This window comes from Aulostomus chinensis, chromosome 6 (assembly GCF_037954235.1).
Source record: "Aulostomus chinensis isolate RoL2024-O1b breed Wild chromosome 6, RoL_Achi_v1.0, whole genome shotgun sequence".
Taxonomy (NCBI): Eukaryota; Metazoa; Chordata; class Actinopteri; order Syngnathiformes; family Aulostomidae; genus Aulostomus; species Aulostomus chinensis.
In genome coordinates this window covers 16,589,157-16,611,500 of record NC_141325.1, presented here as the reverse complement: position 1 = coordinate 16,611,500, position 22,344 = coordinate 16,589,157, and the positions used below count along the sequence as shown (strand labels likewise).

At 42.2% G+C, this 22,344-nt stretch overlaps 3 protein-coding genes across 10 annotated transcripts in view; 2 read left to right on the top strand and 1 right to left on the bottom strand.

Moving 5' to 3' along the window:
- Positions 1-4,597, top strand: part of taok3a (TAO kinase 3a) — a 70,284-nt gene extending 65,687 nt beyond the window's left edge. For all 6 annotated transcript variants that reach the window (XM_086206826.1, XM_086206823.1, XM_086206824.1 and 3 more), the window contains 3 exons: positions 330-542; positions 840-1,022; positions 3,841-4,597. In XM_086206826.1, coding sequence (XP_086062952.1) covers positions 330-542; positions 840-1,022; positions 3,841-4,002 — 558 coding nt within the window. In that variant the 3' untranslated portion in view covers positions 4,003-4,597. The remainder of the gene's footprint in view (positions 1-329; positions 543-839; positions 1,023-3,840) is intronic.
- A 2,577-nt stretch (positions 4,598-7,174) lies between these two features.
- pebp1 (phosphatidylethanolamine binding protein 1) lies at positions 7,175-9,177 on the bottom strand. 2 transcript variants are annotated; one of them, XR_015116281.1, is made up of 5 exons: positions 8,950-9,177; positions 8,533-8,642; positions 7,733-7,833; positions 7,295-7,609; positions 7,175-7,252 (listed from the first exon to the last, which is right to left on the bottom strand). XR_015116281.1 is itself a non-coding variant. In XM_086205407.1 (4 exons), the coding sequence occupies exons 1-4, from the start codon at positions 9,082-9,084 to the stop codon at positions 7,392-7,394; spliced, it is 564 nt and encodes a 187-aa protein (XP_086061533.1). In that variant the 5' UTR covers positions 9,085-9,177; the 3' UTR covers positions 7,183-7,391. The 2 variants fall into 2 exon arrangements, 1 of the variants encoding a protein (XP_086061533.1); XM_086205407.1 differs by having other exon boundaries at positions 7,183-7,609.
- Positions 9,178-11,739: 2,562 nt separating this feature from the next.
- On the top strand, positions 11,740-21,817 carry vsig10 (V-set and immunoglobulin domain containing 10). 2 transcript variants are annotated; one of them, XM_086206822.1, is made up of 9 exons: positions 11,740-12,028; positions 12,111-12,437; positions 13,874-14,179; positions 15,204-15,485; positions 19,290-19,574; positions 19,846-19,959; positions 20,098-20,110; positions 20,963-21,105; positions 21,206-21,817. In XM_086206822.1, exons 1-9 carry the CDS (start codon positions 11,977-11,979, stop codon positions 21,298-21,300), a joined length of 1,617 nt encoding a protein of 538 aa, XP_086062948.1. In that variant the 5' UTR covers positions 11,740-11,976; the 3' UTR covers positions 21,301-21,817. The 2 variants fall into 2 exon arrangements, 1 of the variants encoding a protein (XP_086062948.1); XR_015116555.1 differs by lacking the exon at positions 21,206-21,817 and having other exon boundaries at positions 20,098-20,287; positions 20,963-21,084.
- Positions 21,818-22,344: the final 527 nt, after the last annotated feature.

Genomic DNA, 22,344 nt, shown 5'->3' with positions numbered 1-22,344 from the left:
GACGATTGTATCCGCCTTTTAAGATGGTGCAAGTCGTGAGCAACAACCTCTGCATTACGGGAAGTTCTTGATAAAATGGTGATGCAACACAGATGTAACAAGATAATTAAGAAAAATGATAGAAGGACATTTTGGGAAATATTGCGTCTGTGAATGTCATTGCATTCAGTTTGCTTTTGAGGATTACAAAACTTGAAACTGTGATTTTTCCCTTGTCTAGTTTTAATTTTAACCTTTCAGTGCAGAGGCCTTTAGGTAGAACCTGACACCCAAAAATTGATCTAGTATTTTTTTAATCCTCATCAGTTTTTCACTGTTCCATCTGCTAGGCCTTGGAGCTGCAGATTAAGAAGCAGTTCCAGGACACATGTAAAGTCCAGACCAAGCAGTACAAAGCCCTTCGCCACCACCAGATGGAAGTCACACCCAAGGCCGAGCACAAGACAGTGCTCAAGGCCCTAAAGGATGAGCAGACGCGCAAGCTGGCCATCCTGGCCGAGCAGTATGAGCAGAGCATCAACGAGATGATGGCCTCCCAAGCGGTGAGCACTCAGATGTTAACTCATGTTTAATTATCAAATCTACGTCAACAATTAAAGTTGTGAATTTGCAAAGTCAAGGTTTTTATCCACCAGTTGCTCATGCTATATCTTTTTCATTCTTTTTGCCCTCTTTCCCTCCCTTCAATCCAATTCGTTCCCTTTGTCCTTTTTTCTCACATTTCGTCTTATCCATGTTCCTCCACCATCCCTCCTATCTCTCTTTCTCACTCTCTATTCTCACTCTCTCGCCCAATATCTTCGTACATCCCTGTTGCGGTCCACGCTCGGCTGTGTCAGCTGCGTCTGGATGAGGCCCAGGAAGCTGAGTGCCAGGCCCTGAGGCAGCAGCTGCAGCAGGAGATGGAGTTGCTCAACGCCTACCAGAGTAAGATCAAGATGCAGACCGAGGCACAACACGAGCGCGAGCAGCAGAAGCTGGAGCAGAAGGTGTCCCTGCGCCGGGCTCACCTCGAACAAAAGGTACGGTAAAGGAATGCTCACCTCATTCTATGGAGGGAGATATATACAGGGCTCTTGCAAAACCTGGAAAAGTCATGGAATTTGAAAATGACAATTTCCAGCCTTGGAAAAGTTTTTGAAAAATAAATAAAGTTAGAAAATGTTGGGAAAGTCATGAACATCTGCTTCACAAAAAGCCTGAATATGTCTGGAGCACTTATGTGCTCCATTTTTAAGCTGAATGAATTCATCCTCTTAGCCTCCTTTGCTTCACTCCATTAGTTTGTAAAATCTCTCCATGCAGCCAATTAGAGATTCATTTAGGTTTACCTGTACTTTAAATCCGATCAAAAGTTTGAGAGAAGAGATTTGTTGTAACCACCTGAGATGTAATATTGTAAAATATCCCTGTGGGGCAACAGTAGACATGCAAACGCCAGTCAGACAATAATAAGCAGATATTAATGGATGATAAATACAAAATACTAACAACAATCGGTTGAACTTTGTTTTGTTTGTTTTTTTTGAGTTTGTCCTGCAATTTGGTTGGTTGTATTTGCAGTGCCTGGATGAGGGGTTGGCAAGGCTCAGCTGACACTGAATGGACCCTCTTCACAGTTGTGACCTCATAGATGTACAAAGTTATTTTTTTGTCGTGCCTGCACACTTTTACGATACCCTGCAGTTTTTTTTTTGTGAGTGGTACCAACTGATGAGGGTGAATATCTTATCTTTTTTCAAAATCTGCTTTCACAGAAGACATAGTAGAGGATTGCCATAATGACTGAAGGCACCATGAGCTAAATTAGAATTAAGATAATTTTAGGTATAATTGTAGAATAATTCTTGGAATAGAAAGCTGTGTAAAGCCCATTAAAGATTTCATAAAAGGGAACTTTAGAAGAGTAAATCTCAGACCACATCCTGTGCAAGCGAGCAGAGTTTTTAGAAGATCCATTGGTTTTTAGAAGAAATACTAAATCTCCTTTACTGATGCTGCATTGGTTTTCTAATTGTGTTCAGTTGTTCAACACCATGCCCCAACAACACCAAGATACCATTTCACTGACTGTTTAGAGGATTTGAACTACAACACACAAATAGTCAGTGATAAATTGGATACAAGAAGCCAGTGCAGGTTTTTACACACCTCAGTGCTTAAGCTACGAGGCTCAGGAACACATTTGCATCCACCTCAGCGGGCAGTGCGGGCATGAAAGCTGACCCAGACAGACATTTACGAGTTCACACAGACACACACACAGATTTTCTCCCCACAGGTGGTAATGAAAATGGCATGCCATCCTGCAGGGAGCCGCCAACCATTTGTCTCTCACACACTTTTAATGGCAGCGATATCATTAGATGTTAGTTTTTTGTGCTTACTACAATATTTTTGTCTTCCATTCATAATAAGGCAATTGATAGAGTATAGCCCAGGCTTCATAGGTGCCTGATGCTTTTGCATGTATCATAAAATCATGTTAATGCTGCATATATAAACACTTTACTTTTGTAGCAAATAATGAAAAAAGAATAGTTCACCTCGGTAAACTTATGTTAGTTCTCCCTGCAGCAGTTTCAAGCTTTGTTTTTTCTTTATTCTATGATTTCCCATGTATTTAATGATGTTGTCAGTGTTCCTTAATTCAGAAACAAGTGTGACAACTCAGACAACATGACATGTGATAAGATCAGAATGGCCAAACGGCCTTCCTAGGTGACCGACGTCATCGTCACAGTCTAGTAGACAGCACTCCGACAACAAAGGAAGAGACATTTGAAATGCCACCCTGATCCAGTTCTTCTGGCTTCAGCTGTGGTGCTCTGTCGCCATCTGCTGGACGCAGACGGATCTGCTGTCTGGAACCGGGGATGATGTCATGGTTTTAAAAGCACTATTGTCCTCCGGTTCGGTTCATGGTCGGAGTATGGAGTTCTCTGTGCATGCTCAGTAGTTGGTCATATTGCCGTACTGCGCCATGCGGGGTTTTGTGTGGACCTGTTGCTGTGTTTGCTGCATTCATGCGGTTGTTCAAGTGAAAGATCCTGCAGAGATGACGCCATTCAGTTTATAACACCTTTAGAAGAATGCACATCAAAGTGACACGTGTCGTAGTTGACCTCGTTGGGAGGGTTTGTATGATGAGAGGACTGAGGAGTCTCGTGCTATCATGAAAACCGACACGGGACTGGAAAGGTTACAGTGACAATAACAATTCCTGTGCAGTTTAAAGTCTTCTCACATTCACCAAATGTATATTTTCACCTGGACCTTTTCACTGCAGAATTATGCAGCAGCCACTTTATATTAAACTTTGCAGGACTTGTGTGTACTGCTGCCTGTCATTTTGAGTAAACATGAAGCTGCACTTTACCTATTCTGACAGGTCGCCTTTTTTCAATTTTCAGGATGACGTGTTGTAAATAAAAATGTTATATAGAATATATATAAATATATATATATATATACATTTTATTTTTTATTTTTTTACAAACTTGCCTTTCCGATTTTTTGATCATCATTCCTTATCCAATACTTTTACAACAATTTGGCGAATACTCACCAATATCAACATTTTCTGTATAAAATATGGCACTTGCATTTTGTGCATACTGAGAAACAACATGTAAACATTCTGATTTCGGAAAAGTTTTTTTTTTCTTTTCTAAAACCTTTGGAGTAGTTATTAAAACGTATGGTTACTTTACTTGGTCAGTTCCTCATCTTGAATGAAGAGCAAAGAGACTAGACGGACGGATAGTGATGATGTACCGATATTATCGTTTGTCCAGAACCGAAATCCTAACCTCTGAATAATTCTTTACTCTCCTGCAGATTGAAGAGGAGGTGCTTTCCCTTCAGAAGGAGCGCACCGACCGGATCAAGCACCTGCTGGAGCGCCAGGAGAGGGAGATCGACACCTTCGACATGGAGAGCATGCGGCTGGGCTTCGGAAACCTGGGCACCTTGGACTTTCCCAAGGATGACTACAGATGAGAGGCTGCCGTCACCGCCGCCGCCATCTCTTGAACTCCCCGGGCGTCCGTCTGCCTCCGAACAACCTTCCGCTCATTTTACCTGAACTCACCTGACAGTGCAGGTGCCGCCGACGCCGTCAAACACACACAGATGCATACAAACGGCTCCAGAATCAGCTCCGGTGTCATGGGGTTTTCTGGCGAGGCCAGATGGAGTCGATGGCAGGTTTGAGTGCCCCCCCCCCTCCCCCCCGCCCCATCCTCAACTTAAACTTCCTTCTTGCCTCTCGTGGTGTCACAAGCTGACAAAAAAAAAATGCTGGATAACTCCCTGTAGTTATCATGTTTTTGTAAGAATTCTGATAACATAGTCAGTGTGTCTTGTGCAATGATGAGACTTTAGGTGTGACTCAAACGTGGAAAAACGAGAAGGAGGGAAGGAAAATAAGGGGAGCTCCACTGACGTGCGTTTTTAGAGCTGATTTTGTTTTCTTTCTTTTTTTTAGTTTCTTTTTCGGAAGCGGTGCAACAGAAATCTGAAAGCGCTATATCAGACAGCCAATTCCTCTGCAGTCGTTCACCGTCGCTGCTCCTTTCACTTTCTAGTATTTATTCATCAGGACATTTTATGATAAATTAGAGTAATTTGATACTTTGACGGTACCACAATTGTACGTAGAGGTACAACACAAGATTCCTTCAGGTGAGTTTGATCGCTGAGGGGGAGAGTGACGACGAATCATGGTACTGATTTCTCTGCACTGGTCGCCAATGTGAATAACGATACATGTGAGACGTGAACTCAACTCCCAGCAAGCACAAAGGGCTTCATGTGGGGGTGGGTGGGGGGGGGGGACTTGTATTTGTGTACAGAAGGATTTATGGAGAGCTTTTACTTATTTTCATATTGTATTTTAACTGTCACTCAAATTAAAAAGACAAAAATTCAAGCGCTTCTTTTCTTCCCCCCTCCTCAGATAGTATTTCAGGTTCGGTCATCTATCAGTGGGATTCTCATTTGATTTTTTGTTTTTTTCTTTAACCACAAGCTGTGTATTTTCTAATAAACCAGACCAGTATGATGCTTTATTGTTGCATGCACTTTAATTTTTTTTTTCCAGGTTAAAAGAAAGCATGAAACTGTCAGAGCTTTTAATTATATTTGTAAATAAAGTGCTCATCACACAGAGGATGTCTGTTGGATTTGAATTTAGAATCAGCTTGCTCATTAGCGATCGTCGCCAGTACTGGACAAGATAGTTAGCTTCTCTTGGAAAGGAGAACCTCAATTTGCAGTTTAAGGTTTATGTTTTGCATTGATTTGATTTTTTTTTTTTATCCTTAGGCGATGATATGGAAGAAATTAAAACGAGATGTATCATGAAAAAAGTTGACATTAAATAGTAAAGGGGGTTTAATTTTCCAGTCTGTCGATTTATAGTCTGAGACGTGGAATATAAACCTCTATATTTTAATTTAAAAAAAAAAATCCCAAGTTTCATCATATGAAAAAGTTTCCTATTCTGCAGGTCTCCAATCACCAGGTCACATGACATGGAGGCAATCTGACTAATGTACTTTCTTGTCAGTTACTTGTTTTGCAAGTGGCCAAATGCAGCCCGTAGTAGCCATCACACCAACTTTTAATTTTCTAATATTATTCGTCACACTTCCAATTTTCATATCCACCATCTCTGTTCCATTACAGGTTGTTTAACTCATTTCAGACCTGGGGTCCGTTTCACAAAGCAGGTTCATCAAACCCTGAGTTTCATCCTGATCTCCTAAAATAGAAAACTCTGAATTTTCGGTTTCAGAACAGCGGATTTGAATCAGTTTGATCAACTCGGGGGAGGTTCACCAGGGGTAAAGCGCGATCACGACAACTCTAAAAAGCCAGCATAAATGGAGCCCCGATTCACCGAGTCACCATGGCGACGGAGAGGAGGAGAGCTTCGTTTTTCACGTCAGTGGAGTTGGAAATCCTGATGCGAACATAGGAAGACTTCCAACACCGCTGTAGCTGCAAAAGAGAGAGAGATGGCGTGGAAGAACATTGCTGCTCGGGTCAATGCGTGAGTTTAAATGGAGTCCTTTGCAATCATGATTATTACGGAGGAAGCTGCTTACATGGTAGCGCACTAATTTATATCGTTTGGATGCAATACTGCGGGGGAGAAACGCACTTGGCAGCAACTTAAAATGAAGCATAAAAACATGATTCAAACAGGTAAGACCATCTCATGGGTACCCCACGTTCTGCACTGTAAATTAAATATTAAGTGGCTGTTTGACTGTGTACAATAGTTGTTTTATCCCCAACATAATTCTGGTTTCATACACAAATGTCTTCATCAGTATCATGTTCTGTTAAATAATTAAGCCTATTTAAACCAACACAGACTTCTACTCAGCCAACAGAAAGAAGGCTGATGCCCTTAAAACGGGTGGTGGGCCTGAGCCGGAGTGTAGGAAGGCCAGTGGCTGAGGGAGTTCATCCTCAGAACCCAACCCCCAAGACACCAGTGCCTTCATAAAATGGAATATGGCTTGAGATATATATAAAAATAATATACTGGAAATGCAACAACGTCTGATCACCATCTCCCGACGAATATTTGATTCTCTGCGCAGCAATGCTGCACCTTCATCCACGGGATCAAGAAAAGGACCTGCCATGTTAGTTGAAAAACTCGCCTGCTGATGAATGAATGCGGAAATCAAATGGAGTATGTGGCTCTGAAAGTGGGCGGAGACAACGAGAAACTCGAGGTTCATTGACAAAAACCTGGTCCCAACCATAGGTCATAGCATCTGTTACTGCGGTAACTGACCGAGAGCTTAAGTTACCGCTGTCTGTGAAACAGGCTAGAGCGAACCCTCTCTCTCTGGTTTGAGTTACCTCCCTTTGTGAAACAGAAAACTCCAGGTTTTCCTTATTTCAGGGTTAATAGACCCTGAGGTTTCACTAAACCTGCTTTGTGACATGGACCCCAGGTCCATTGCAACCACAACTGCAGGATTTGGTCAAATATTGAGGAGGAACACTGAAACTGGTGCAACAGGCATCAAAGTAGAAAGAACTTCTTGGATTAGGAATGAAAATGGTGGACTGTCCAGGAAAGAGCTGAGACGTGAGCGTGAATACCCTTTAAAGAGCTCTGGAAGGTTAAACTCAAACATAAATAACAACAACCACAATGTTTAGCAGATTTATTGTGCAGATGACATCACAGAGGGGAGTTCGCATATCAAAGGAAGGCAACAACGGGAAGGGAAAATACTATTCTGTGGCACACTGGAAAAAATGCTTTGCTGCTGTTGGGGTTTTAGCTTCTTGAAGGATTTCCCACAGAAGAGGGAACTGCACAGGAAGTCAAAGTGCTGAACGAAGTCAAAAGTTTAGTTTCATTTTCCAGAGAGCTGCTCGTACAGTTTGGGGACGTAGTCATCCCACTCGGCCTGGTAGCAGGTTCCAGCTACAGGAGCTGCCAGGCTGTATTTCTGCCTGAAGAGCTGGAGCTTGAACTTGCCACGACCGTCTCCGGAGCGGTTGGTGAGGACAGTCTCAGTGCAGGACAGAGGGCCAGGCTGCTCATACACCAGCCATACGTACCTGTGGAGACCTGAGGAGAGGAGGGGGTGGAGGTATTTCACTGGCCTCTACACACCAGGCCACAAAGCTTTGGAAAAGCCTGCATCCTAACCCAGTGTATACATGTCTAAAATCAAATAAAACCACCTCTTACCGGTGCCTTTGGGAGGACCAGAGCCCACGTAGTCTGACATGACGCGGCCCGAGGACACATCATTTCCCTTCATGTTGACAACGAGAAAGTGGTGCCACTCCCTAAAGTGAAAAAAAGCAAAAATCACATGTTACAATGAAAGAACAGACGATGCTTTGTCTACTGCACATGAGCTACCTTGTAAAACATCCAGTCATGGTGCAGCAGCACACCGGGGACTACGCACTAACCGAGACTTCATGATGCATTCATATACACCTTCTACACTCAGATTTCTATATTAAAATTTGTATTTTTTTCTTACCTATAAGATGAAAAGACGATCGACCACAGGAAAACACGCTGACTGACCTAGTTACAAGTTGAGTGTGCAACAGACGACTAGCCACTATCTACGTTCATGACCTAGATACAAATAAAACCGAGGCATCACTTCCATCCACAAGATTGTTAATACTTTCAGAATTATGACACAAAAAGACGATGAACTCTGATGCCCCTGGCTCAAATCTAGCTACACTCATTACTGCATGCCATTCTTTGGTACTTCCCGTTCTTCCCAACATGACCCATTTGTGATAATAATGAATAAACAACACAGTTTCATTTAATAATCAGGTCATAGAACTGTTTGGTACAGTATTAAACTGGCTCGTCACCAAAAGACCAATAAATACCAGCATGTCTTTCACAATAAATAACCTACTTGGTTAAACTACTGCCTTTATGCTACTCTCCGTTTCGAAAACCTCACATTATAACAACAGCTTTTCTTCCAACAGGCTGCTCTGTCCTCTCACCTGAATTTGGGGTCGTTCCTGCTGGGGGCATCGGGGTCAGTCAGGGCCAACGTGTACAGTTTGCTGGCGTCGCATCCGTCCCACTCGATGGAGGTGGGTCGATTCTGAACCTGGACATCAACATAATAAATGTGTGTCAGGGAGATTTTTCTGAAGGATGCAGGGAAAGTACACTCAACTTCGGCACCCATTTGAGGGCGCTGTACGCCAATTAGGGTGTAGACATGCCGGGAACATGACATGATCTACCAAATATTTACAAGTTATGCTGAAGTTAATAATTAACTTTCAAAGTGAGGTTTGTTAAAAGAAATAAGATTTAGCTCGCCATATATCTATTTAAACCGACGCTCGACGCCGGTCAACTACTAAGCTAGGTGCGTGGTTAGCTTGGCTAGCAAACATTAGCTGACAGACCTGTGTTGGCGTGAGCACTTTGCCGAGCTCGTCGATTTCCACTGAGCCGTATTTAACGTTGAGAGGCTGGGCAGGCTTCTCCTCGACGTCCTGCAAGGCAAGAGGCCCGGTCCACTGGCTCAAATCTACGGGCATTTTGGCTGGAATCGGCTGGTTTGTAGAGCAGACACCGGTGACTGTGTTATTGCTTGCAGCTTGCAGGCGCACACGCTATGTGCTGCGTTCACAGACTAGCAAGCTGTATACGAACATTGGAGGGTTCTCTGATACAGTGGATCACTTGAAATTTTCAGAACAAACAGTTTATTCGTGAATTGGAAGTGAACTTATATACCAATTAAAGTAGTGGTTGAAGAGTTAAGAGTATTGGTTTTGGATAACTATATTCAGAAATGACAAGTGACGTTGCATGTTTCTCCAGTAATCACACTGCACTTGAAAGTCACATCCGGCATTAGAAGCAGAAGGCCGCCAGAGGGCGCCGTCGCTTCAGTGTCTTAAAGATTGTGGTTCGCTTCGAGGTCTGTCACTCACCGGTCCTGATCGTGCCCTCCTCGACTCATGTGCTTCACACAGACGAGAGAAGGAGAAACAATAGCTCACATGCTTCAGTTCTCCAGCTAATAAGTGGGACATTGGAACACTATTCAGATGTGGACTCATCCTAGCTTGGCTGTAAAATTGTTACAAACTCAGACTACTACTTTAACAGTCAGTTAGGATGGCCGAGCGGTCTAAGGCGCTACGTTCAGGTCGCAGTCACCCCTGGAAACGTGGATTCGAATCCCACTTCTGACAGTATATTATAACTACGTCTCTTTTGATCAGGGTTATGCAGTTAGTTTCTATAAGGAGCCACATGCACACCTGTAATGGACAGCCAAACCAGTGAAAACTGTAATTCTGTTCAAATATTTATTTTCTCCCATTGTAAAAAGCAGTAAATTTTATATTTTGATGACTGGAAATCAGAAGTATAAGAATATTTTGTAAATATTTACGTAAATTTGTTAATTGTGGTGTAGATCGACGAGGAAAATAACCCTACAAAAGTAATAAACTGTTTTAAACAAAAACAAACATAACATCACTGTTACATTTATTTTTTACTTGTTAATCTTCACCAATACTGAAAGAGGTGTTTTTCAGTATGTTAAAGATAAGCAACTGATCAACTTTATACAAACAGCTGTAAGTGCTTTTGATGTCTTCAGTTCAGTTTACATGTTCAGCGAGAAAAATCCAGTCTGTGACGTCGTGGTGATTCAGATTGTAACCCTTAAACACAGCGACTTGTGGACCACAAACTAAGAGCACAGCTTTACCTTTGACTTCTGTAAGGAAACATTTAGAAGTGCGTGTGTCGTCGGAAACGCAGTATTCGGAATCAATTTTTCTTTTTATAACGCGAGCCGACACTTTAGAAGGCCAGAGGTAGCTGGCTGGCATCACCTGTAGCTGTGCAGGCAGACAGAGGCAGTTACGTACGTAAATAATATAAACGCCAGGCTTTTCAAAATAAAAGCAGCACAGTCGTATTGCATGCACAGCATAAATACTTCATTTGTGTTTATGACATACCGTGGGCCGGACAGGGACGCCCTAAAGGACGGACGTAGTCCGCGGGGACGTAAAAAGCCCAGGTCTGCTCGATATGGTGCCTTACCCCATGTTAAAAAATAAATAAATAAACATTTGAAATGACCAGAGGTTCTGGCATTCTCTGCAGGTTTTTCAGCCATCTCCTATATATATATATATATATATATATATATATATATATATATATATATATATATATATATATATATATATATATATATATATATACACATATATATATATTCTAATTCTGTTCCAAGTGTTTGTAGGGGTTTCAAGACCAATACATTGCCAACTGCCTACAATAAGGAACAAAAGTTTTTTGCATGACTTTTTTTTCTAATTATTTTGTTTTTATTCTGGATACGCAAAAAAAAAAACTGATTTGGACTGTCAGTCTGAACAAAACCATAGACAACTTGAAATTAGAAAACAAATATCAGGGATGCAAGGTAAGATTGGCACAGTATCAATATTGCATCCCTAAAAAAAATAACCACATTTTGAGTTTTTGCAGAGTGACAAAGAAATTATACATAGCCTATAATTAACCAGTGGCCGCTAACTCCTTATTACTTCTTGATTTGTTTTTATTTGAGACTTTATTTCAAACACAACCTTAAAACCGACCCAAACACAATATTCTTAATCTTTCATTTCGGTGTTTCTCATTTATATTAAATCCACTCCATTATTCCACTTATACAGTCAGAGTTCTTTTTCGCAGACTTTATCGTAGTTTATGAATATTATATATGTAATAATATCAATATTAAAAATGTAGTACAACATCATAATCTGACAAAACCAAAAGCTCTATACACTGAAAATGCATTACATTACATTTCAAATTCTATGTAAGTTATGTGTGTTTTAGTTGTGTGCCAAGATTATGTCCTATTTAAAGTGGTAACTCCATGCAAAATATCTCTTTCAAAGTAACTGACGAGTTTGGATGAATGCAGTGGGATTCAAGGTAAAATATTTCCTTTAAATTTAGGGATGTATTCATCCCACTACTTGAGAAAAACTACTTCGTATTTTTTTCCAAAATGACACACATTGCAGCGGATGAGCGGTATAGAATATGAATGGATAGATGGACATACATGTTGCAATGTCTCATAATCTTTAAATCAGGCAACCTGTGTCCCTGTACCTTTAAGAAGGTGAGGTTAAGGTGTGGTTTATTCCTGTCAAGGTTTCCGGATCAACGTGCTCCTGTAAACAAAGCGCCAAATGTCTAGCAGAAACAAGAGTAACCACTCCCGGCCGCCTGTGAGTGACAGTATACTGTGTTTACTGGGATTGTAATGGGCGAACTGGTGTCCACTGGTCTACCAACAGACTCGCACTCATAAAACAGTCAGACAGGTTTGAACTGGGTGTCTTCCTGAAGGAGATGAAGCCCATTGGAAAGTTATCATGAAGGTAGACTCAACTGCAGCGCTTCTACTTCTGTGTTTTCTATCCACTGGTGAGTTTTTACGCAACGGACGAACGGGTAAATCTGGAAATCATCATGAGTCGCTGTTCATGTGTCTGTCCTCTTCTTACAGCGGTAGTTTCGGCTGATGACTCCACCGAAACGACCCTGACAGCCTCACCGGGCGATATCGTTCTACTTCCTTGTTACACCGCCGGTAACGTAACACCGTCTGTAACGACCTGGCTGAAAGATGGACGGACTGTCGCAAGTGGTGGCGCTTCTGAAGCAGCGGGAGGCCTACCGGTTGACTCTACCGGAGGACAGCGCCTCACGGTGCTTCACGACGGCAGTCTGAACATCCGGGGGGTGATTGCCGGGGATGAGGGCAACTACCTGTGCAACTCCACCCTGCCAGGTGACATCACCTTCAGGGCTCGCGTCCTGCTTCAGGTAGCCAGTAAGTGAGCTCTATGATGACCTGCTGGGCGTCTACATTCCTCCGAGAAAATACAAACCTGTTGTTTTGCATTACAGAGCAGCAGCTACATGATGATGATGATGATGATGATGATGATGATGAAGTAGGCTGCAGCTCTGGAGTTTCTTTTCATTACCAATTCATTTTTTCAGTCAGTGACTTTTCCGACAAGTTTTCTGCATTGTTTTTTTTCAAACAATGGGGCCTAGTGATTTCATTTACTTTTATATCCCTGTAACTATTGTTAGCATCCTCATTTTCTTAAGCAATTGAATTACTTGTTTCTTGTTCTTCTAATTCTTCATTGTGACACCAGAGTTTTTCATCAAGTGTTATCATTGTTGTTGGCATTATGTTAATCTTTACACTATGAAGTTGCAGTAAACCACACTTTGCTTAAAAAGGGCTAAAAATATATAGTAATGCATTAACTTACAATTAATTCCATCCATCCATTGTCTTCCACTTATTTCTAGTAAGGGTCACGGGGGGGGGGCTGGAGTCTATTCCAGCGGCTACAGGTGAGGTTCACCCTGGACAGGTCACCAGTCCATCGCAGGGCCAACACACACAGACAGACAACCATTCACACTCACAGTCACACCTACAGTCAATTTAGAGTATCAATCAGCCTCGTCCCCTCTTGATGTCTTTGGACTGTGGGAGGAAGCTGGAGTACCAGAGAGAACCCACACAGGAACAGAGAGAACATGGAGACTCCACACAGAGAGATCCTGTGCCAGAACCGGGACTCGAACCCACAACCTTCTTGCTGTGAGGCGACAGTGCTGACCACTGCACCAGCCTTCAGCCTACAATTAATTCAAAGAAAATTATTTGAAATGGATGTAATGTATAAACGGATTGGTGAAGTCTCATGTTCGTTGGTATTGCGAGAGCTGAGTTGAGATGCAAGGTTTTGTTTTTTGTTTTTTGTTTTTTTTTATTTTCTCCCCTTCCTCTATTGGTGCAAGGGGTGTGACATCACTCCCAGTTCTGACCTTCACGTCCAAAGGTAAATTCAAAGTGGCATAGAGTTGTCAGAGCAGGTCATCTAAAGTGTAATAATACGGCGCTGTCTGAGCACTTATCAGTGTGTATTTCCCCTTAAACAATGGACGGTCAGCTGATAAACTGGGGAGGGCATATTTGTATACACATCACTGAAAGAATGTGGCAACATGTGGCCCAGACCACCTCGGAATGTGGTTTTCGTGTGAATGGATCTCAAGACACATTCAGGATGCATTGAGAGTATGTAAACCAGGTGATCGAATCGCTCAGGAAGGGTCTTAATACCAGGTGTGCACGGAGCCAAAGAGTTTTGCCTGCTTCACGACTTTTCTGTCACTCTAACCTTTAACAGTCCACGATGATGAGAAAGCTCACATTTCTGACATTCTGACTTCCTGCAGGTGGTCCAGTGAATGTATCCATATCCATCAATCCCGTCACTGTCCTGTCCAATGGGACTCTCGTCACCTATCGCGGCTCCAGCATCTCCTTTGACTGTTTTGGCTCCTCCTACCCGTCTCAGCAGCTGACCTGGGCCTTCAGAGGAGCCTCCTCCAGCAACAACTCACTGATGTCAACCTCTGGATTGTGGCTGGAATACAAGATGGAGGAGATTCAGCCCAGCGCTCAGGGAGTTTATACCTGCATGGCCCAAAATCTCCTCTCTCATCGGACAGCCAATAAGAGCACGCAGCTGCTGGTGTACTGTAAGTTCCACTATCTGAATACCCCACTGGGTTTTATAATTTCTTTTTTTTTGGGGGGGGGGGGGGGGGGTCTAAGACATTCTAAAATGAGGTCAGAGGTGGTTGAAGGTCTTTCAGGCGTCCTGAACAAATGACGGATCACTTTGGTTAAAATGGTCGTGACTGCAGCTGCAATCAGAAATATTCACAAATGTTGAAATCACACATCTAGTCGGACCTTTAACTACATCATCTAAATCATAAGAAATACAGTTTCCATGTCATTAAAACATTTTAATTTTCAGAAATTCTTTTTGCTAATTACCTCCTATCTTTTTAAACTTTGTATTTTCTTATTTCATTTCCTAAATTTTCAGTGAGTGTCTTGGTAAAATACTATTCTCTCATGTTTTGAGAGAAATCAAGTGAATGTGCTGCAAATGTAGAGCAAGCAACCGACAAAACAATGAACTGTGAAAATCTGGAGGGTTGTAACACAACTTAAGCTACCTTTAGCCAACAGCTAAAGAAAGAACAACTCAAAGTTAGCTAGGGTTCAATGTTCGCTTTTGCCGTTGGCTGCAGGTTGCTAATGGATTATCAGCCCAGCGTCCCTCTGGATCGGGACTATCTATTGTTTTTTTCAGTCACGGTACTGGTCAAAGCAATGAAACGATGTTAATTTATCAAATTCCATATTTTCATTTAAGGTGCAACAAGTTTATCCATGCAGCCTCTGTGATTAAACTTAGGAACAAGATGGTTTGTCATTCTGTGGGCAGGAAACTGCTACATCTAGAATCTTTTTTCTCTATTTTTTTAAAATGACTTCTGCACCACCTCCAGTTCTTTTTATTTCTGGATGTATGTTATCAAAATGGTGAAATTCAAATGGTTTCTTAACTGATATTTAATTGTTAATACAGTCAATAGAATCAGATGCGAGGGGTTGAAATAATAATTGAATTAAGTAAATTAGCAAAAATGTAATTTTATTCTTGATAGTTTTTGGCAAGTTAACCATGAATATCTCTCTTACGACTAGATGTTCCAGACAGGCATCCTGAGTGTATGTGGGCACCAGCACAGGACTCCTCTCACGTCCAGTTCAACTGCACCTGGTTTGGGGCGTATCCCAGCCCGACACTGCTGTGGGTGGAAGACCAGAAAGCTGACTCCAAACGGCGTATTTTCGCATCCGAGGTGACGGACAGCCTGTTGGTGACGATGAACCGCTCCCTGCTGTCCAGCGGGCAGACGTTGACGTGCGCAGTACAGCACTTGGCCGTCCCTCCAGGAACAGAGAAATCCTGCTCTCTGACCCTCAGTAAGCATTTTGTAGTGAAATGAGCCTCCTAACAATCCTACTGAGTCTTTTATGAACATTCCTCTTTGGAGATCACTAAGCCACATGGACTTAATTGTACAAAGATTGACAGCTGACAATATTTTCTTCTTATTATTAGCAATTGCTTTTGTTCGACCTATGATATATAAGGGTTGGTTCAATTAAAATAACTATGTAGGATACTTTCGGTGGTATTTAGGCACGCAGTTATTTTCTCTTGTACAGGTTTTGACATATCTGTTTTGGGTATTTCTTTTGCCACTCCAGCAGAGTTCAAAGAACATGCCAACTTTGTGAGGAATACAACAAATCCCCCTTACCCTCCTTCTGTCCTCTGTGTTTGCATTATGGAGCTCAGACTCTCAGAGACTACCTGAATGCTAGTTAGCTGAGCACAATGAATGGCATTGGATGGGAAGTGTTAGCATACTTTTGTCTGACCTGCTCAGCTTCCAAAACCTTCCATTCCTCTGTGTATTCTAGTTTAAATGGATCATCCTCTCTTACAAATTCGGCCAATATAAGAATTAGCAGTTGATCCTCTGGGTGCAAAATCCCTTTTGTCACATTCAGGAAAGTAGTTCCGGCTGTTGATGATTTAAACTTAAAATATTATGGGATTTTATGTTTTTGTTTTATTGGGAATATTTTGCACAAACCTTGTCATAATTCACTTTTATTTGGAGGAAAAGTGTATTTCAGGACTTTTGACCAAGGTGTGCTATATTCATTGTGCTAAGCTAACAAGCAGTTAGCTGGTCTCGGGGGATCTCAGCTTCCCACCACACACACAGAGGAGAGAAGGGGGTCTATCTTCTCGGCTCTGAGGAGAATGGTGACTAAGCCTGTGTTCTAAAAAAGCTCTCATGTTCCTTTAAGGAAAATGTAGGGCATGTTGTTGTGTATCTGTCTTTCATGCCTGTAGTATGAAGCTGGTAAGTTCAAGTAAACAGGTAGAACAACAGGGTCAACCTGGGATTTTCTGCCCTACAAAGGTGGTTGACGTCTGATAGGCTCCGAGGTAACACTGGAGGTCAAAACACATACAGGGGCTGCCCACTGAACAGTCTCGTCACTGTGCATCTCATTCACAATTTGACATCAGTGTCTGAATTATACAAATGGTAAATGGACTTATTTTTATATTGCTCCTTTCTACCTTTGCGGCACTCATTCATTCACACGCTGATGATGGAGGCCGCTATGCGAGGTGCCGCCCTACTTGTCTGGAGGTCTCAGTGTTAGGCATGGGCAACTGGACTTCTTTTGGTGTAGATGACGTTAGCGGTTCTTCTCATCAGGAGCAATTAGTGTGGGTTATTTAATTAATTAGGAATTCAGTACCTTGCTCTAGGATACTTTGACACGGTCACCAGGGGAAGTGAGAATCAAACCAGCAACGCTTCGGTTGTTAGACGGCCACTCTAACTCCGAGCCATGCTGCCCACATACCACAGAGGTCTTTCCGCGGTTGAACAGATAAACCACCCGTGCTCTTTACTGACGACGCCTGTGAGATGAATCTCAGTCACACAGACTTGTGTACCGCCTGTGTTTCTTCAACTGGCATGTATTAGCACCCAGCGGGAGCCGAAAGAATGACCCCAATATTCACATTGCTAGGGTTAAATGTGCCGTACTCGGCGCCAATCAAAGGCGATTATTTCAGATCTATTGGAGTCTTAACGGTGAACAGTGACGTTATAAAGTTCACACTGTCCCTCGTCCTGCTTTTGCTGCACCAAGAGGTGTTTGTTTGAGGCTGATATATAGATTTATATTCCTCATATATTTGTGAAGCTTTATGGGGTTTTTTTCCCCTGTGGGAGAAGAGGCAGATCTACACTTCTCCATTTTGGCAATCAATTAGTCATCTAGCACCGTCATCACCCCTCTTGTGAACCAGTGGAGAAACACTGGGTTCATGTTGATAACCACTGTCGCTGTATTGCTTATCTTTGATTGTGGTTGTTTGGCGTGGTGAACTCACGCAACTTAAAGATACCGCGACTCGCTTTTAACTGGCTTTGTAGTACAGGATTGTTGAATCTTGTTGCGGTGGTTGTTACTACACAGAACAAGGCAAACATGCATCAGTTTATAATCCAGGTACAGTATATAATCCACTGAATTCATAAAATCACCAGAAAAATAAGAAGAATACAGAAGTGTTACAAATAGTTAATAATACATGATTGCATCGTTGTATGGAAACCGTTGACAACATGGCCATCTACCTAGATATCACCAGAGGTATGTGAGGAAAACTATTACATAGGATGGCGAGTACACTGAGTCATCCTTCGTACATACCTGAGTTACTGATCAGGTGTAGTACCGAGGGCTACAAGATCTTCCTGTCATCAGTTTCGTCAGGTCAGATATGATCGATGGTTGTGTTTCTCCTATGAAATCAAAGACTCGTCACTTTATTCATGTGGCTGAAGTTGTCAGACCGGGAGGGTCTTTTATCATGGAGACTGTAAAAAGCCTGTTAATCTCAAACATCACAAGGAGACATCAAGCTTTACAAGCTGTTTGTTTAGTTAATACTTTCACTGGTTTACCAGTTGACAGGGTTGGTAGCGAGCCCAGAGATCCGTGAGTGAGTCATCAGGCATGTGAGGTTGTCACGACAAGAAGGAGTTGCACACGAGTGATGTAAAACTGTAATATCAGCACGGTCGTTGTAAATAATGCAACAGGTTGCGTAATGTCACACGAGACCCGAAACCTAACTAACTGAATCGTAAGATTTTAATTTAATGTTAATTTATTAACTGAAACTTTCATGAAGGTTTATACATTATTGTTTGTTACGGCAGCAGGATTCATTTAGAAGAAGTGGGTAGTTGGCAGCAACCTTCGGGAAACAGCTGTGTAAAGTACAAAGATCAATACAACAAACTTTGACACAACAGCCATAACCGGATTCACCGGTAAAGAGGAACCCTACAAGTATCTCCTCCAGCCAGACTCATATCCTCTAAAACTGCTCTGTCACAAGGATGGGAAATGAATATTACAGATTTTTTTTTTTTCATAGTTCCCAGATTCAAAGTTGACATCTTCAAATTTATGTCAAAAACCTGTAGACATTCCATTTGAAATTCTATAAAACAAAGTACCAGGTCATCATATCTAAGATGAGACTGTCAGGGATGGATTTTTGAATTGAATTATTCTTGCTGACAGATGAGCGGATTGTACCGATGCACCGTATTTCCTATAACCGCGACATTTCAAAACTTAAGTACATCAGTAATAATACACATGTGGTAATAATGTGAATAATCCAGAACCTCAAACAACCTTGGTATTCTTTAAAGAACAGTTAAGGTCACAGACACCCGGCCTCCCTTCACTCTTATTTGGATTGTTCATTAATCAAAGAAAGAGCCGCAATAACCAACTTTAAAGATGAAATGAACTTCTCCCTTGTTATTTTAATGTTGATATATTCCTTAGCCATTGTCATCATATTGTCCTCGTGCCCAGCAAAGACACAGTTCACACCTCCGCTTTGATACCAAGTAAACAAACGAGATATAATAAGTCAGTTGCGATTGCCTCAGGGGTGCTAACGGCTTCCCTCTGTTCTTTTACTCCTGGCTTTATGTTACGAGCTGTAGCCTGGTATTTCATGGATAATATCAGTCTTCTCTTAAATTTCTGTTCAGATGTCCTACACATTCTGTGGACCGCAGAATATTTCCCACAAAATAAAGCATTTAATTATGACTTGTCTGTTTTTAACAGTTAACCGTTGTCCCTCTCTCCCAGAGCCTCCGAATCTTGAAAGTGAGCCTCTCGTCACTGCTCTGGAGGCAACCAGTGTAACTCTGATCTGCACCGAGTCCGTATCCACGCCCCCTGCAACCACTGAATGGAGGAGAGGCCCTCAGCAGGAGAACATTATACCTGGATCAAAGTATGTCCTGACTGAGGACGGCCCTGTTTTCAAGCTGACCATACACAACGTCAGCAAAGACGACGAAGGAGTCTACTTCTGCCGCAGTGAGAACCCGCTTGCTGTCCAGGAGCTGGAAGTCTACCTCACTGTGAAAAGTGAGTCGGGCAGTATTTTTATTAATAGCTTGAAGAAGAGGGGATTCATTTGTGCATGGACAGTGGAGACTCTCTCATGATTTGAAAACATCAAGCGTGAGTGAATAAAAAAAACTCACGGTGTGTTCAGTCTGCTGTTCATGGAGCTGGACAGATTGTGACAAAAAAGCCAGTCACTACAGGTGTCGACTCCGCCCCTGGAATCCTGATAAACCTGCTGCTCTGCCCTCTTCTTACTTACCTAATCCCCCCTCTTGTTACCTCTCAACAGCATCCTCCACGTACACAGGAGCAATCATCGGAGTCTTTATCGCTGCACTGATCGTGGGATCTGCTGCCATTGTAGCCAAAACAGTTTACTCCAGCCGACACCGGATATGTCTGGGTAAATTAAGTTTATGAGACGTATCTCGTATGTAGCTCGTTTACCTCCTATGTCGTTCACTTCTCAAACTGCATGTGATGGAGATAAACCATATCAACCCATACTGATTTCACGATTTCTTTCATATATCTGTTGCAGGAGACTGCTCCAGGTGAGTAGCCGCCCTCAAACGCAACTCACATTCTTCTTTTAGTTTGTCAGTCTACACAGTGAACCCGTGCAGACCCGGTGCAACCTATGCTCTCCCCGAAGACCTGACAGGACATTCATGCCATTGTTTTTTTTTAAAATTCATTTTCAAAAACGTTTGATGAGTCGCAGGGCAAAGGTGAGTAATTTTCCATCGAACAAAGACAAAAATCCCAGGCGTTTTTAAGTCTTAAATCAGGATTAAGCCGTAGTTTTTATTGCCCCCGAACTGGCAGATTTTCACTGAACTGTGGAGGATGAGCCAAGTAGGAGCCTGGTCCATATTGGGGCAGATGCAGAAGATTCATCTCATAAGAAAAGAAATTAAAAAGTAGATAAAAAAAAAAACCTCACCCATATTGTGCAATTTTGCTGTTTTTTTTCACATTAGAATCTGTTCAACTTGACGTTCTATCCCAAATGGTTTTGATCCATTGCAGTCTTATTCCTCCCAGTGCAATGACGCCACAACTGTTGGAGTCACAGAAAACTGCAAGAAAGGGCCATCGGCCTCCTCAGTGATACGTTGAAACTTATCCCAGCCCGCAGTTCCAGGAATACCACTTTTATTTCTGCCGTAAGGACGAGCGTTTCTGCTTCAAGTAGCACATCCGTTCCAGAGGACGTCCAAGAAGGCACTCAGAGAGCACACACCTCCGTCTAGTACACCTCAACCAAACCCAATGTGAAAACAATCAATAAACACTTGTTTTATTTCGGCTATGTAAAACTCATAAGCCCCTAAAATTGAACTTGTTCGTCTTTGGCTGCTGTTTGGTGAAAATGGGCTTCATGGCTCTCAATTTTTCTGCAGAGCAACAGAGGACGATGGAGGAGACGTGCTGAGTCTGGTGGAATCCGAGGATGAACTCTTCTTTCAAGACGCTGTCCCTCGACTGCCTCCGATAACGAACGGCAACCACACGACGTTGGTCCAGATTCACCAGATACCACTGAGTAAGAATAAACGGGAGCCATTTGCAGCCATCATGTCAATAAACTGTCAACAGTTTTTTGTTGTTGTTTTTTTGGTAACATCGATATGCCCTTCTGTTAGGTGATCACGTGGACACAGGAACCCCTGATGCTGGCACGCAGCAGCAGGAAGACTCAGCACAGACAGAAGAGCCGGCGGATCTTGTGACATTTTAGATGGTTTTATGCGAGGGTTTTTATTCTAGGTAAAGTGCATTTACTCCCAATGAGAATGTGAACAAAGCTGGTGAGAGACCCATGTAAAAAAAACATCCTTAAACCATTAAACAGGGTTTAGAGTTTTTGTATGCTTACTTCCATGTTGCTGTTGGGTCTTTTTTTTTTTTTTTACAGCATTTTGAATGTGTTGCTCTATTGTTAGTGTGGTTTATTCAGTAGAGGAATCGGTGTAAGTGGTGTTTTAAGGGTGTGGAACACTGAATTTGGTCAACCTACTCCCTCTATTACATCTCCACCCTGTATTGTACACATGTACAGATTATGACTGTCCCTCTTAAAACGGAGACTCTGGACTGGAACCATTCTGGAAATGTGCTAGAGTTTACCTGTTATTCATATCATGAGGAATATTTTGAAAGCCAAAACCAAGTTGAACCCACCTGGGACTTGGCTGTACGTTATTCTTTCAGGGTCATTTCATGTTCTGTTGTATTTCAAGCAAATAAAACAGCTACATCCCATTTCCAGTGTTCTAGATTTGTGGGGTTGCATACTTAGATTTTGGACTTGTACAGAAAATGTAATGGATATCTGGCATCTCGAATAAGGAATCAAGAAAATCTGCAGTGTCATCAGTTGGGGGAAAGCCTGTTGATTGAGTGGCTGTGGGCTGCGTGTCACAGATCCTCCCTGGTCAGTATGAGACGTTGGTGTAAGGGTTCTCGCTTTGATATTAAGGTTCTCACTCTGATCTCAGTCCACTTATGTTTTTAATGTGCATTATGATAAAAAAAATCACTTTATATTTTTCTTTTGTTTGCAATCAAATGCGCTTTGATTAGAGTTAAAAAAAAAAGTAATCGCAAATGTCCTTTAAAAATGTAGGATCCATAAAAGTTTGTTGTTGTTTTCTTTATTATTGTCCTCCTAATCTCAGGCGGTAGAGTGACACTTCCACTCGCAGGAAGCAGAACTAAGAACCAAATGAGGAGGCAGAGACATAGGTAGCACACAAAGGGCGTGTGTCTGCTTTTGGCCCAC